Below are 15,777 nucleotides of genomic sequence, written 5' to 3' on the forward strand. Positions count from 1 at the left end.
AGCGGTAGAGTTGCTGCCTCACAGCGCCAGAGACCCGGGTTCGATCCTGACTACGGGTGCTGTCTGTACTCACTTTGTACGTTCTCCCCGTGACCCGCGTGGGTTTACTCCGGGTGCTCCGGCTTCCTCCCACACTCCAAAGACACGCAGGTTTGTAGGTTAATAGGCTTCTGCAAATTGATCCTACTGTGCAGGATAGTGCTAATGTACGGGGCGATCGCTGGCCGGTACAGACTCGATGGGCCGAAGGGCCCGTTTCCACGTTGTATCACAATGGTATGGTTCAATATTTGTCTCATGTACCGAGGTACAGTTAAATTAATTTTTGTATAAGGTTCCGTACGTATCAGCATACATAAGCACTTAGACAATAGACAATAGGTGCAGGAGTAGGCCATTCGGCCCTTCGAGCCAGCACCGCCATTCAATGTGATCTTGGCTGATCATCCCCAATCAGTACCCCGTTCCTGTCTTCTCCCCATATCCCTTGACTCCGCTATCTTAAAGAGCCCTATCCAGCTCTCTCTTGAAAGTATCCAGAGAACCCGCCTCCACCGCCCTCTGAGGCAGAGAATTCCACAGACTCACAACTCTCTGTGAGAAAAAGTGTTTCCTCGTCTCCGTTCTAAATGGATTACTCCTTATTCTTAAACTGTGGCCCCTGGTTCTGGACTCCCCCAACATCGGGAACATGTTTCCTGCCTCTAGCGTGTCCAAGCCATTAGCAATCTTTTATGTTTCACTTAGATACCTAGTAGATAAGCGTCTAAACTCAAGTCTAAAGACGAGCTTGCTCACCTCAGTTTGAAGCCAGTACAATACAATCTCTCCAAAGACTTACCTGATGAGGTTAAGAGGCTGCTCCTTGTAGAATTGTCCAAAACGAGCCCATCGCTTGTATAATATGTATCGTTCATTATCACTCTTTGAGTCATGGGACTTCTTCCAGTATCTACACTATAGAAACACACACAATGAACAGACAGCAGTAATAATGGAAAAAGAAAAATGTTGGAGACTCGGGTAGCAGCTGTGAAAAGAGAGGGCCTTCCAAACTTGACCCATTTTTTCAGCCACTGCCGGCGTCATATCAGTTTCTCCAAAAGATTTTGAACATTTCAAAATCCAGCGGCGACAAAAAAAATGTTGCGACACTTGAAAAAGCACCGCGCGTTAATACGTCGTCACGCCGCAAATCTTTCGGTGACCTGATACGTCAGTCAATGATGCCGGTAGTCGCCGAAAAAATCACCAAGTGAGACAGGCCCTTTAGCGTTTTAGGTTGAAGACCCAACGTCCTAACGAGGCTGTTGCCGGGACTAGAGGGAGAGGTTGAGCAGGCTGGGACTCTATTCACCCCGAGCGCAGGAGGATGAGGGGTGATCGTATAGAGGCATATAAGGTCATGAGAGGAATCGATCAGGTAGATGCACAGAGTCTCTTGCCCAGAGTAGGGGAATCGAGGACCAGAGGGCATAGGTTTGAGGTGAAGGGGGAAATATTTAATTGAAGTCTCAAGGGTAACTTTTTCACACAAAGGGTGATGGGTGTGCGGAACAAGCTGGCAGAGGGTGTAGTTGAGGCATGGACTATCCCAACGTTTAAGAAACAATTAGACAGGTACATGGATAGGACAGGTTTAGTGATATGGGCCAGACACAGGCAGGTTGGACTAGTGTCGATGGCTGTTGTGGGCAAGTTGGGCTGAAGGGCCTGTTTCCACGCATTATCACTATGATTCCATGACTCTATATTGTACTGCCTTGCTACCATTAAATGGAAGAGGAACATTTCCATGTACATAAGGCTTGGATTATCCTGGAAGTGAATATTGACCATGGACCTTCACTGTGGACTACAGCAGATGGCCAGCAACCTACAAGTAGTTCACCTAGAATTCCTTTCACTCTCTGCTGAAGGATTTCTTATCCAGAAGTCCACGGTGGTGGAGCTGTTGCTTCTCAGTGCCAGAGACCCGGGTTTGATCGCGACTTGGATGTTGCTGTCTGTGTGGAGTTTGCACGTTGCCGCTGTGATCGCGCGGGTTTCCTCCCACAGCCCAAACATGCGCGGGTTTGCAGGTTAGTTGGCCTCTGTAAAATGTGTAGGGAGGGGATGCGAAGCCACGGTGGTGTGGCGGTAGAGTCGCTGCCCACGGCGCTGGAGACCCGGGTTCGATCCCGACTACGGGTGCTGTCTGTACGGAGTTTGTACGTTCTCCCCGTGACCTGCGTGGGTTTTCTCCTGGGGTTCCGGTCTCCTCCCATACTCCAGAGACGTACAGGTTTGTAGGCTAATTGGCTTCGGTAAAATTGTAAATTGTTCCTAGTGTGTGTAGGACAGTGTTAATGTGCGGGGATCGTTGGTCGATGCAGACTAGGTGGGCCGAAGGGCCTGTTTCCTCGCTGTATCTCGAAACTAAACTACATCCAACTATCGCATCCACTCTCTACACACTGGGGACAATTTACAAAGGGCCAATTAACTGACGAAGCTGGTATGTCTTTCGGGAAGGGTGTCCGAAGTTAAGGGGAATAGGCAGGAGAATGGGGTTGGGAGGGAGAGATAGATCAGCCATGATTGGATGGCGGAGTAGACTTGATGGGCCGAATGCCCTAATTCTGCTCCTATCACTTATCACTTACGCGGTCACATACGGGGGGGGGGGGGGGAAGGGGGGGATCGTGCAAACTCCACACAGACAGCACCCGAGGTCAGGATCGTACCCGGGTCTCTGGCGCCGTGAGGCAGCAGAGGGTAGCTAACAATGCCACACAAGGTATTGTGCGGTGGGATAATCACATCCATCCACTGTGGGAAAGAGCTCCCCGTGTCTGACACCACTTTTGGCAGCACGCACAGAGCTGTTTTTAAAACACAATTTTGCAGCACAAATCTGCGTATCCATGCCAACCAGGCATCGCTGATTCAGCCTCTCCGCTCGGCTCCTGGCCAGAGTTTAACAGCAGCGACTCACACGGCAAGCTTCCTGCAGCTGCTCTGCAAGGAAACGGACGTCTGTCTACAGTGGCCAGCCGTCTCCTAACTCATTAATGCATTTCGGGCACAGCCTTCCCAGACACAGTTGCCATCGAGCTAGAGAATTCATCAGCAATTAGCACAAAAAAAATAATAATTTTGTTTCTTAGAAACATAGAAAACATAGAAAATAGGTGCAGGAGTAGGCCATTCGGCCCTTCGAGCCTGCACCGTCATTCAATATGATCATGGCTGATCATCCAACTCAGTATCCTGTACCTGCCTTCTCTCCATATCACCTGATCCCTTTAGCCACAAGGGCCACATCTAACTCCCTCTTAAATATAGCCAATGAACTGGCCTCAACTACCTTCTGTGGCAGAGAATTCCACAGATTCACCACTCTCTGTGTGAAAAATGTTTTTCTCATCTCGGTCCTAAAGGATTTCCCCTTTATCCTTAAACTGTGACCCCTTATTCTGGACTTCCCCAACATCGGGAACAATCTTCCTGCATCTAGCCTGTCCAACCCCTTAAGAATTTTGTAAGTTTCTAAAATAAATCTTCTTCTGACATTTTAACATTTAGTCAGAGGGCGGTGAATCTGTGGAACTCATTGCCACAGAAGACTGTGGAGGCCAAGGCAGTGGATATTTTTTTAAGGCAGAGGTAGATAGATTAGTACGGGTGTCAAGGGGTTATGGGGAGAAGGCAGGAGAATGGGGCTTGGAGGGAGAGATAGATCGGCCATAGGTGAACGGCGGAGTAGACGATGGGCCGAATGGCCTAATTCTGCTCCTATCACTTCTGAACACAAATTAGTTTTTTTAATCTGACCTGAAAATGGAGGATAAAATGTAGGCAGCACGGTGGCGCAGCGGTAGAACTGCTGCCTCCCAGCGCCGGAGGCCCGGCTAATACGGGACAGTTGGCAACTCTAGTGTCCAGTGAGGTAGATGGGAGGTCAGGACCACTCACTAATTGGTGGTAGGATGGTTCAGTTGCCTGATAACAGCTGGGAAGAAACTGTCCCTGAATCTGGAGGTGAGCGTTTTCACACGTCTGTCCCTCTTGCCTGATGGGGGAGGGGACATCCAGGAATTTCAGGAGTGAGGTAAAGGAACCGGAGCAGCCAGCAACGGGTCAGATCTCCTGCGGCAGCGGAACGCGGTAGCAGGTACCCGACCGAGTTATGAAGGCCGTTTTGTTATTGCCAAAGTTTCAAAACTAGAACGAAACACAAACTTCAAAAGCAATCGGCAAATATGTGTTACTCCAAAGCTGGTCTCTGGCAACAAGCCATTGTCAATATTACCCGTGGCACAGAGAATTGGAGAATACTGTTAACTCCCCCAACATGGCATACGATCAAGTACTAACACGCTGTCTGTGGTGGAGTGGAATGTCCCGCAATGTTGCACGAAAATATTCTCTTTGCTGGGTCGATCACCTCTTAGCACCAACGTCAATATGGCTATTCCAGAAGATGGTTCAGTCGAGAGATCCAGCATGGAAACAGGCCCTTCGGCCCACCCAGTCCGCGCCTACTATCATTCCCCGCACACCAACACTATCCTACACACACACACATGAGGAACAATTTTACGTTTCTACCAAGCACGTTAACTGGCAAACCCGCACGTCTTTGGAGTGTGGGATGAAACCGGAACTTCCCGGAGAAAAACCACAAAGGTCTCGTGGAGAACGTACAAAGTCCGTACGGACAGGCGCCCGTAGTCAGCATCGAACCGGGAATAAACAGGCCTTGCTGCCTCTCTTCACGATCAGAAACTCAGGGGGACTCAGGACTTGCTGGGGACTAGACACGGGGCGGCAGGGTGGCACTGCTGCTGGAGCTGCTGCCTCACAGTGCCAGAGACCCAGGTTCGATCCTGACCTCGGGTACTGTCCGAGTTGAGTTTGCACGTTCTCACGTGCTTCGGTTTCCTCCCGTATCCCAAAGACGTGCGGGTTTGTAGGCTAAGTCGGTCTCTGTAAATTGCCCACTTTTATTTCTATAGCACATTTAAAAAACATCTCTCGTTGTCCAAATTGCTTTACATTGGTGGAGGTGCTAACGTTATACAACATTGGTTCATAGATTAAGTACAGACATAAATACATACGTATAGCCCTCCCTCAGAGGACGTCAAGAAAGGCTTGAGAGTAAAGATGTGTTTTAAGTCTCGACTTAAAGGAGTCGATGGAGGGGGCAGTTCTGATGGGAAGAGGGATGCTGTTCCACAGTCTAGGGGCTGCATGTGTAGGGAGTGGATGGGAATGTGGGATAACATAGAACTACTGTAAATGGGTGAACGATGATCGCATTGACTCGGTAGGCCGAAGGGTCTGTTTCCGTGCCGTACAACTAAACTAAACTAAACTAACCTAGCTTTAAAATAAATTAAACCAGTTCGAAACGGGGGTATCCCTCTTGGGATCGCACCAAATTTAGGTAATAATTGGCCTATCGGGGAACGTCCCTGCCTGAGGTAATCTGTTGCTGGTCCTGACTCGATCTGTTTCTTTCTTGCTTCCAGTCCCCCCTTGCCCCAACAATCAGTCTAAGGAGGGGACCAGACCCCAAACAACACCGACCCATGTTCTCCAGAGGTCCCCGATAGGTATTGTGTAGGAAGGAACTGCAAATGCTGGTTTAAACCGAAGATAGACACAAAAAGCTGGAGTAACTCAGCGGGACCAGCAGCATCTCTGGAGAGAAGGAATGGGTGAGGTTTAGGGTCAAGACCCTTCATCAGTCCGAAGAAAGGTCTCGACCCGAAACATCACCTTTTCCTTCGCTCCACAGATGCTGCCGGTCCCGCTGAGTTTCTCCAGCATTTTTGTCTACCTTTAGTGGGGTGGGAGATTGCAACCTTCACATGGTCCGCCCTGTTTCAACCAATGCAATCAACCCAGCGTGCACAATCAAATAAGATCAATTAGTACAAGTTGTCCTACAACTTTAGGCTGTGCACGCCATACGCAAGAAGAAGAAGTCTACCTTTAGTCAGAGGGTGGTGAATCTGTGGAATTCATTGCTGTGGAGGCCCAGTCAGTGGATATTTTTAAGGCAGCGATGGACAGATTCTTGATTAGTACGGGTGTCAGGGGTTACGGGGAGAAGGCAGGAGAATGGGGTTAGGAGGGAGAGATAGATCGGCCATGATTGAATGGTGGCGTGGACATGATGGGCCGAATGGCCTAATTCTGCTCCTATCACTTATGGCCAAACATGGAGCAATGCCGCATGTCCAGAGAAGTCTGAGATTAAGTGGACATCTACCCTCTCAGAAACTCCGAATCACAAGCAGGTATTTCCATTACAGATCAATTCAAACACAACACACAAAAAACCAGTTCCTGGACTTCTGGATTAACTTCATTTAAGAAGTGGGAGTTCCCCATTTGCTTAGTGGGAGGTGGAAAGGAAAATTAATACGAGAGTAAATGAAAGAACAGGAACTGCATTTCATTATTTAATATCCCGTGATTAAACATGAATAACAGGTCACCACAAAAGCCAGCAGCATAATCAACGACAAGTCTCACCCTGGCCACTCCCTCTTCTCCCCTCTCCCATCAGGCAAGAGGTACATAGAAACATAGAAAATAGGTGCAGGAGGAGGCCATTCGGCCCTGCGAGCCCGCACCGCCATTCAATATGGTCATGGCTGATCATCCAACTCAGTATCCTGTACCTGCCTTCTCTCCATACCCCCTGATCTATTTAGCCACAAGGGCCACATCTAACTCCCTCCTAAATATAGCCAATGAACTGTGGCCTCAACTACTTTCTGTGGCAGAGAATTCCACAGATTCACCACTCTCGGTGTGAAAAAATGTTTTTTCTCATCTCCTTCGCTCCATAGATGCTGCCTCACTCGCTGAGTTTCTCCAACATTTTGTCTACCTTCGATTTTTCCAGCATCTGCAGTTCTCTCTTAAATGCTCCTTGAATCTATTAACCTAATTGCAATTGTGAGCCCCCTGCGCTGGATACATACGTCGTGAAGCGGATAAGCAGCGGTGTAGGTTCCATTGTTCAGCAGCCTCTTAATCCCCAGTTTCCTCTTGCCATCTTCAGTTGTGTATTTGCATCGGGAAAGAATGTAATAAACCTGGAGGGTGAACATAACCTTGAATTAGGGGTAGACTTTTACCTCACGAAGGGCAGTGGGTGTATGGAACGAGCTGCCGGAGGAGGTAGTAGAGGCTGGGACTATGGCAACGTTTAAGAAGCAGTTAGATAGGTACATGGTCAGGACAGGATCGGAGGGATATGGACCAAACGCGGGCAGGTGGGACTGGTGTAGCCGGGACATGTTAGCTGGCGTGGGCAAGTTGGGCCGAAGGGCCTGTTTCCGTGCTGTATCACTCTGTAACTCTACGTGAAAGATCATTTCCCTCTCCGGCGTGATACACTGCACATGGTGAATTGGCAATTGTAGGAAAATGTTTTTCAATGCGTCACGGTGGCGCAGCGGTAGAGATGCTGCCTCACAGCGCCAGAGACCCGGGTTCGATCCCGACTACGGGTGCTGTCTGTACGGAGTTTATATATTCTCCCCGTGACCTGCGTGGGATTTCTCCGAGATCTTTGCTTTCCTCCCACACTCCAATTACGTGCAGGTTTGTAGTTTCATTGGCTTGGTGTTAAATGTATAAATGTATGATTGGCCCGAGTGCGTGCTTGCGTGCGGGGATCCCTGGTCGGTGCGGACCCGACGGGCCGAAGAACCTGTGTCCGTAATTGAAACTGTGTCTAAATGAAACTAAACTGAGGAAAGAGTAGGGGGAAATGGGATGGAAGACATTGGTCCAGAGATAGGCAGTGAAGAAAGCGAATGGCATGTTGGACTTCATAACAAGAGGAGTTGAGTATAGGAGCAAAGAGGTCCTTCTGCAGTTGTACAGGGCCCCAGTGAGACCACACATGGAGTACTGTGTGCAGTTTTGGTCTCCAAATTTAAGGAAGGACATTCTTGCTATCGAAGGAGTGCAGCGCAGGTTCACAAGGCTAATTCCCGGTATGGGCGGGACTGTCATATGCTGAGAGAATGGAGCGGCTGGGCTTGTATACTCTGGAATTTAGAAGGATGAGAGGGCATCTTATTGAAAGCTATGATTATTTAGGGTTTGGACACACTAGAGGCAGGAAACGTGTTCCCGATGTTGGGGGAGGTCAGAACCATGGGCCACAGTTTAAGAATAAGGGGTAAGCCATTTAGAACGGAGACGAGGAAACAATTTTTCTCACAGAGAGTTGTGAGTCTGTGGAATTCTCTGCCTCAGAGGGCGGTGGAGGCAGGTTCTCTGGATACTTTCATGAGAGAGCTAGATAGAGCTCTTAAAGATAGAGGAGTCAGGGGATATGGGGAGAAGGCAGGAACGGGGTACTGATTGGGGATGATCAGCCATGATCACATTGAATGACGGTGCAGGCTTGAAGGGCCGAATGGCCTGCACCTATTGTCTATTGGTCCACAAGGAGATAGGAAGTAGTTGCGATACGGGGTGATCTATTTAGCACTGATCGATAACGGCTGTTTTAACGGACATACGTACAATTCTGTTGCGGGTGGAAGGTGAGAAGAAGGTCTCTGGGTTATTGATCAAGTAGAGCTCTTGTCGCTGTTTACTGAACGGCGCTGTGAAATAATCAGGCTCTGGGTTGATGATCGCCGGGTCCAGGCGAAATGGCTTCAGCAACCGGTCAAATGGATTCTCCCTCGCTTGTGGAATGTCGTTCTCCTTAATGGGCACTTTAATGTGCATGACCTCCGCGTACATGGCCAGAACATCCCAGGGGGCATGGACCTTCACAAAGTAGGTTTTACCATCTTCCGAATCCTGAAACACAATAGACAATAGACAATAGGTGCAGGAGTCGGCCCTTCGAGCCAGCACCGCCATTCAATGTGACCATGGCTGATCATCCCCAATCAGTATCCCGTTCCTGCTTTTTTCCCCATATTCCTTGATTCCGTTAGCCCTAAGAGCTAAATCTCTCTCTAGATCATCCTCAATCAATGCCCCGTTCCTGCCTTCTCCCCATATCCCCTGACTCCGCTATCTTTAAGAGCCCTATCTAGCTCTTGAATGTATCCAGAGAACCCGCCTCCACCACCTTCTGAGGCAGAGAATTCCACAGACTCACAACTCTCTGCCTCTGTATTCATGCCTTCTATATTCTGTTGTGTGGAAGCAAAGCAAGAATTTCATTGTCCTATCTGGGACACATGACAATAAACTCTCTTGACTCTTGACCCTCTGTGAGAAAAAGGTGTTTCCTCGTCTCCGTTCTAAATGGCTTACCTCTTATTCTTAAACTGTGGCCCCTGGTTCTGGACTCCCCCAACAACGGGAACATGTTTCCTGCCTCTAGCGTGTCCAAACCCTTAATAATCTTATGTTATCTTCTAGACAGTGAGCCCAGATTAATTGGCAACATTAAACAATGAAAGTCGATGCCCCTTGATTAGTACAGATTCTGTTTCATGATTAGTGTGGGTGTCAGGGGATACGGAGGGGGGGGAGGGGGAGAAGGCAGGGGAATGGGGTTAGGAGGGAGAGATAGATCAGCCATGAGTGAATGGTGGAATAGACTTGATGGGCCGAATGGCATAATTCTACATCTATCACTTATGACCTTTAGTTCCAAAAGTATAAGGAATGCCCGGTGGCGCAGCGGTAGAGTTCCCGCCCTAGAGAAAAATAGGTGCAGGAGTAGGCCATTCGGCACTTCGAGCCAGCACCGCCATTCAATAAGATCATGGCTGATCATCTAAAATCAGTACCCCGTTCCTACTTTCTCCCCATATCCCTTGATTCCTTCAGCCCTAAGAGCTAAATCTAACTCTCTCTTGAAAACATCCAGTGAATTGGCCTCCACTTTCTTCCGTGGCAGAGAATTCCACAGATTCACAACTCTCTGGGTGTAAATGTTTTCCCTCATCTCAGTCCTATATGGCCGGCCTCTTATTCTTAAGCTGTGACATGTTTTCCCTCTCTCTCCGTCCCTCCCCTCCCCCACCCTAGTCATCCTGCCAGTTTCTCTGTTCGTATCCCTCCGTCATCACCTCTTCCACAGCCAACAATAGAGCATTGTGGGCTCCACCTTTTTGTTGGTCATCGGAGTCTGCTCTGATGGTCATACTTCCAGTCTCATACCTCTAGTCTCCCTCTCCCCTGACTCTCAGTCTGAAGAAGGGTCTCAACCCGAAACCGTCACCCATTCCTTCTCTCCAGAGACGCTGCCTGTCCCGCTGAGTTACTCCGGCACCTTGTGTCTTCCTTCACTTACATCTTTATTTTCAGTTTCCAGCTCGAGGCCGGTCTTCAGCAAATTGTCTTCGAACTCTTTTCTTCTTTCCTGAATAAAAGAAGAAAATAATCGCAAATTAAATGGGCTGCTGACACGTTGAAGCAAGGTGCTGGAGTTTTCACCTCCGTGAACCCTCATGACTCTATTTATTGCCACACCAGGTTACGTGGCAAGCGGTGCAGATGGCGGCAGGCACGGTGGCGCAGCAGTAGATTTTCTGCCTCACAGCGCCAGAGACCCGGGTTCGATCCCGGCCATGGGTGCTTGCCTGTACGGAGTTTGTACGTTCTCCCCGTGGCCCAGCTTGTGTTTTCTTCGGGATCGCCGGAATCCTCCCACTCTCCAAAGATAGACAATAGACATTCGGCCCTTCGAGCCAGCACCGCCATTCAATCTGATCATGGCTGATCATCCCCAATCAGTCCTGCCTTCTCCCCATAACCCCTGACTCCGCTATTTTTAAGAGCCCTATCTAGCTCTCTCTTGAAAGTATCCAGAGATGTACAGGTTTGTCGATTAATTGGCTTGGTATATGTGTAAATTGTCCCTAGTGTGTGCAAGATAGTGTTAGCGTGTGTGTTGATAGCCTTAGTGTGCAGGGATCGCTGGTCGGCACGGGCTCGGTGGGCCTAATGGCCTGTTTCCGTGCTGTATCTCTAAAACTAAAGATAAAAAATCTAAAGGCACCAAGAACCACAGTCAATCTCCTCCTGTTATACAACTTTGTCGTCTACACCCAGATGCCAGCTGGCAGGGGGGACACTTAGCATAAAGATCTTGTCTGCCAATGGTCCAAGCGAGGTCTGTGGTCTTCCTGCCACTTACAACATTCCCAACTAATGTTAAATAACTATAACCAGAGCACCGCAAACATAGGTAAAAACACAATGAACTGTAGATGCTGCAGATGCTGGTACAACATCAGAACCAGGGGTCACACAGTTTAAGTATAAGGGGTCGGCCATTTAGGACTCAGATGAGGAAAAAAGTTTTCACCCAGAGAGTTGTGAATCTGTGGAATTCTCTGCCGCAGAAGTCAGTGGAGGCCGATTCAATGGATGTTTTCAAGTGAGAGTTAGATATAGCTCTTATGGCTAACAGAATCAAGGGATATGGGGAAAAAGCAGGAGAGAGAGTGAGAGAAAGAGAGAGATGGGGAGACAGAGGGAGACAGAGAGCGGGACAGAGAGAGGGAGAGAGACCGCGAGAGACACAGAGAGACAGAGAGAGAGAGAAAGAGAGAGACAGAGAGAAAGAGAGAGAAAGAGAGATTCATTTTTTTGTGAATGCGGTATGAAGCAGTTTTAAATATCAATATCTGGTGTGGGTGTGAGTGTGACTATGGCCAGCAGGTGGCACCTTACAGCTGGTCAAATATTATATCGCTTTCCTCATAAAAGGATTGGTTCCCAATGACTCAGTGAAATGCCTCGTTTTTCGTTTTTAGTTTCCAAAAGACGCAGCATTGGAACAGGCCCTTCGGCCCATCGCGTCCGCGCCGGCCAGCGCTCCCCGCACACCGACACTATCCTACACACACTAGGGACAATTTACAATCTTTACTGAAGCCAATTAACCTACAAACCTGGAGTGTGGGAGGAAACCGGAGCACCCGGAGAAAACCCACGCAGGTCACGGGGAGAACGTACAAACTGCGCGCAGACAGCACCCGTAGTCAGGATGGAACCCGGGTCTTGTGGCGCGGTGAGGCAGCAACTCCACCGGCACAAATGCTGAGCTAAGACGTGCCAAACGTTTAGAAATTGCTTTTCCTGCCAGCTCAACGATCAGACTTTCCAACTAAACTTGAAAATGCTTGAGATTGAACAAACCTCGTGCCCACTTCTTGATTGCGCTGGCATCTTTAGCCTGCTCTCAGCCATCACTCACCCCACCCAGTGCTGTAGTGTGGGTGGAGATACAGATTCAATGAACACCATTGATTCACACAGCAGACAGCGCACCACTGCAGAAACCACTGCCCATTTATATTCCTTAGGAGTAAGCCTTTTGCAGAAAAATCCCCCCCCCCCCCAACACCCTCCCCCCCACTTAATACTTAAACAGTGATGTGTGTGAAAGAACTGCTCGTTTATCACCGGATAAACAGCTAACAGTGGCTTGTTTCCTTTATCATCTCCACTTATTTGCATATCTTTCATTCATTGTTCTTTATCTCCACATCATCATATCTCTGTCGAGGTGTTGCTGCCTCGCCAACGGTCTGTCTGTCATTTCCTTCTTTGTGTTTTAAATAGTATGTGTTAAATGTATCGTTTTTAGTTTTCTTTAGCTTGGTTTTATGTGGGGGGGGCGGAGGGGGGGTGGGGCTGGGGGAAACTTTTTCTGATCTCTTACCTCGACGGAGATGCGATTTTTTTCCGTATCGTATCTCGGTCCGCACTGCGGCCTGACATCGAGGAGTTGTCGTCCCTTTGCTGGGGACCGACTTTTGAGAGGTGCCCGCGATCCCTTTGCCAGGGGTCGACCTCGGAGCTCCAACCGCGCGCGGGTGCTTGCGGACTTAACATCGTGGAGCTCGCGGTCTCTGGTCAGAGACTGACTTCGGGGGAACTCCAAGACGCGGGGGTTTTGATCGCCCCGACGCAGGGGCTTCGACCGCCGGCTACGGGAGCTTCGATCGTCCCGACCGCGGGAGAATAAAGAGGAAGAAGATTTGGACTTTCATGCCTTCCATGACAGTGGGGAATGTGGGGAATCCACTGTGGTGGATGTTTATGTTGACTTTTATGTAGTTGTGTGTCTTGATGCTTTGTTTTTCCGTATGTGTGTGGGGGGTGGGGGATGGGGGGGTGGCGGGGGAAACTTTTGTGTGAACCTCAAGAGGTTCAAATGATAACAAATAAATTATATTGTAATGTATTGTATTGTATGTCTGAATAGGTAATTGGTACACTTGACAATAAACCTTTATCTCTCGTTTCCCTTGTCCCTAACCTTGTCCTTTGTCTCTTCACACTGTGTTGTTGATTTTTTGTTTTTGGATTGAATTCTGTTTTTAATTTGTGTCTCTGTGATGTCTTTATTACTTGTTATATTCCGATTATATGTTATTCCGATTACTATGTAAGGTGTCCTTGAGATGTCTGAAAGGCGCCCATTAAATAAAATTTATTATTATTATTAACCAGTCTGAAGAAGGGTCCTGACCCAAAAAGTCACCCATCCTCTGTATCCCCAGAGATGCTGCCTGACCCAGCGAGTTATTCCAGCATTTTGTGTCTCGCCAGCATATCACGACTGTTTGTGCGAGGGAAATTGCCTCCTGCAGAATTCACAAATTACTACCCCAGGATTTAAGATGTGGTAACATCTAACTCATGGAAGGTGTGTGTGTGTGTGTGTGGGAAATAAAAGTAATTAAATAAACACAAAATTATTTTTCCAACTTTTGTTTCTACTTGCAGAGATGATGGGCATTTGCACGACAGTTTCCTCCCACACTACACTAAGACATGAGTAGGATAGTATTCTAGGAATCCTATAGCAGGATTCATATAGTGGGCATGGTGCCTGCGCCCTGCTCTTAAATCTCCTCCTCAACCTTCTTCAGCTCTGTGGAAAGAGAAAGAGAGATAACAGGTTTCAGCTTACGAGGTCATAAGGGATAGGAGTAGAATTAGGCCATTCGGCCCATCAATTCTACTCCGCCATTCGAACACTGCTAATCTATCTCTCCCTCCTAACCCCATTCCCCTGCCTTCTCCGCATAACCTCTGACTCCTGTACCAATCATAGGATCTATCTAAGGTACACAAAAATGCTGGAGAAACTCAGCGGGTGCAGCAGCATCTATGGAGAGAAGGAAATAGGCAACGTTTCGGGCTGAAACCCTGAATGAAATAGGCAACGTTTCGGGCCGAAACCCGGAAGGGTTTCGGCCCGAAACGTTGCCTATTTCCTTCGCTCCATAGATGCTGCTGCACCCGCTGAGTTTCTCCAGCGTTTTTGTATACCTTCGATTTTCCAGCATCTGCAGTTCCTTCTTAAACACATAGGATCTATCTATCTCTGCCTTAAAAATATCCACTAACGGCCTCCACAGCCTTTTGAGGCAAAGAATTCCACAGATTCACCACCCTGTGGCTAAATAAATTCCTCCTCATCCCCTTCCTAAAAGAACGCCCTTTAATCCTGAGGCTGTGTGGCCTCTGGTCCTCGACTCTCCCGCTAGTGGAGACATTCTCTCCACATCCAGTCTATCCAAGCCTTTCACTATTCGGTAGTTTTCAATGAGGTCCCGCCTCTCATCCTTCGAAACTCTCTGTCAGAACCTGCCTGACGAAGGATTTTTGACATGAAACATCAGCTTTAATTTTGACTGCTGCTGCTTGACATAGAGCAGTCCAGCACATCACCAGCAGGCCCTGCAGCTCACAATGTCAGTGCTTGAAGGAAAACAGTTCCAGCCTATGTATTGCAAACACACTTTCCTGGCACCACAGACTTTGTGGCATCTGACAGCCCTTTCAATGCTTCAATTCTCTTCGCCACCCGCCTTCCCAAACCACCACCAATGCTGCTGAAAGCATTTTAAAACCCAAGCCGTAGAAGTTGATGTCATGTAAAATTAAAATGGCAACAGAAGCAAAAAGCTGGAGTGACTCAGCGGGACTGGCAGCATCTCTGGAGACAAGCAATGGGTGATTTTTCAGGTTGAGACATAGAAACATAGAAAATAGGTGCAGGAGTAGGCCATTCGGCCCTTTGAGCCTGCACCTACATTCAATATGATCATCCAACTCAGTATCCTGTACCTGCCTTCTCTCCATACCCCCTGATCCCATTAGCCACAAGGGCCACATCTAACTCCCTCTTAAATATGCGTATTAACCACATCTGCAGTTCCTTGTTTCGCCGCATAATCGAGGGCGAGTCTCACCCCCGGTCACTCACTCTTCTCCTCTCTCCGGTTCTTGCTAATGCTTGCGGGGATCAAAATTTAGGACAATAATATCAGGTCAGGTCACCGTGTCCGGCACGGTGGCGCAGCGGTAGAGTTGCTGCCTTACAGTGCTCGCAGCGCCGGAGACCCGGGTTCGATCCCGACTACAGGTGCTGTCTGTACGGAGTTTGCACGTTCTTCCCCCGTGACTGCATGGGTTTTCTCCAAGATCTTCGGTTTCCTCCCACACTCCAAAGACGTACAGGTGTTAGGTGTGAAGAAGGGTTTCGGCCCGAAACGTCGCCCATTTCCTTCGCCCCATAGTTGCTGCTGCACCCGCTGAGTTTCTCCAGCATTTTTGTCTACCTCAGGTTTTAGGATCATTAGCTTGGTCTAAATGTAACAATCGTCCCTCGTGTGTGTAGGATAGTGTTAGTGTGCGGGGATCGCTGGTCGGCGCGGACTCGGTGGGCTGAAGGGCCTGTTTCCGCGCTGTATCTCTAAACTAAAGTCTGGAAGTGGAGTATTGATGGGACTGAGATAATAAGGAGCATGTCAATTATTT

General features: G+C 48.5%; 1 protein-coding gene across 11 annotated transcripts in view; it reads right to left on the reverse strand.

Annotated features, from left to right (window-relative positions):
• ano5 (anoctamin 5) overlaps positions 1–15,777 on the reverse strand; it is a 114,044-nt gene that overhangs the window by 31,183 nt on the left and 67,084 nt on the right. For all 11 annotated transcript variants that reach the window (XM_033038663.1, XM_033038661.1, XM_033038665.1 and 8 more), the window contains 4 exons: positions 10,286–10,354; positions 8,548–8,832; positions 6,987–7,100; positions 842–957 (listed from right to left, as the gene is read on the reverse strand). In XM_033038663.1, the coding sequence (XP_032894554.1) occupies positions 842–957; positions 6,987–7,100; positions 8,548–8,832; positions 10,286–10,354 (584 nt within the window). The remainder of the gene's footprint in view (positions 1–841; positions 958–6,986; positions 7,101–8,547; positions 8,833–10,285; positions 10,355–15,777) is intronic.

Source organism: Amblyraja radiata, chromosome 20 (genome assembly GCF_010909765.2).
Source record: "Amblyraja radiata isolate CabotCenter1 chromosome 20, sAmbRad1.1.pri, whole genome shotgun sequence".
In the NCBI taxonomy this organism is placed as follows: domain Eukaryota; kingdom Metazoa; phylum Chordata; class Chondrichthyes; order Rajiformes; family Rajidae; genus Amblyraja; species Amblyraja radiata.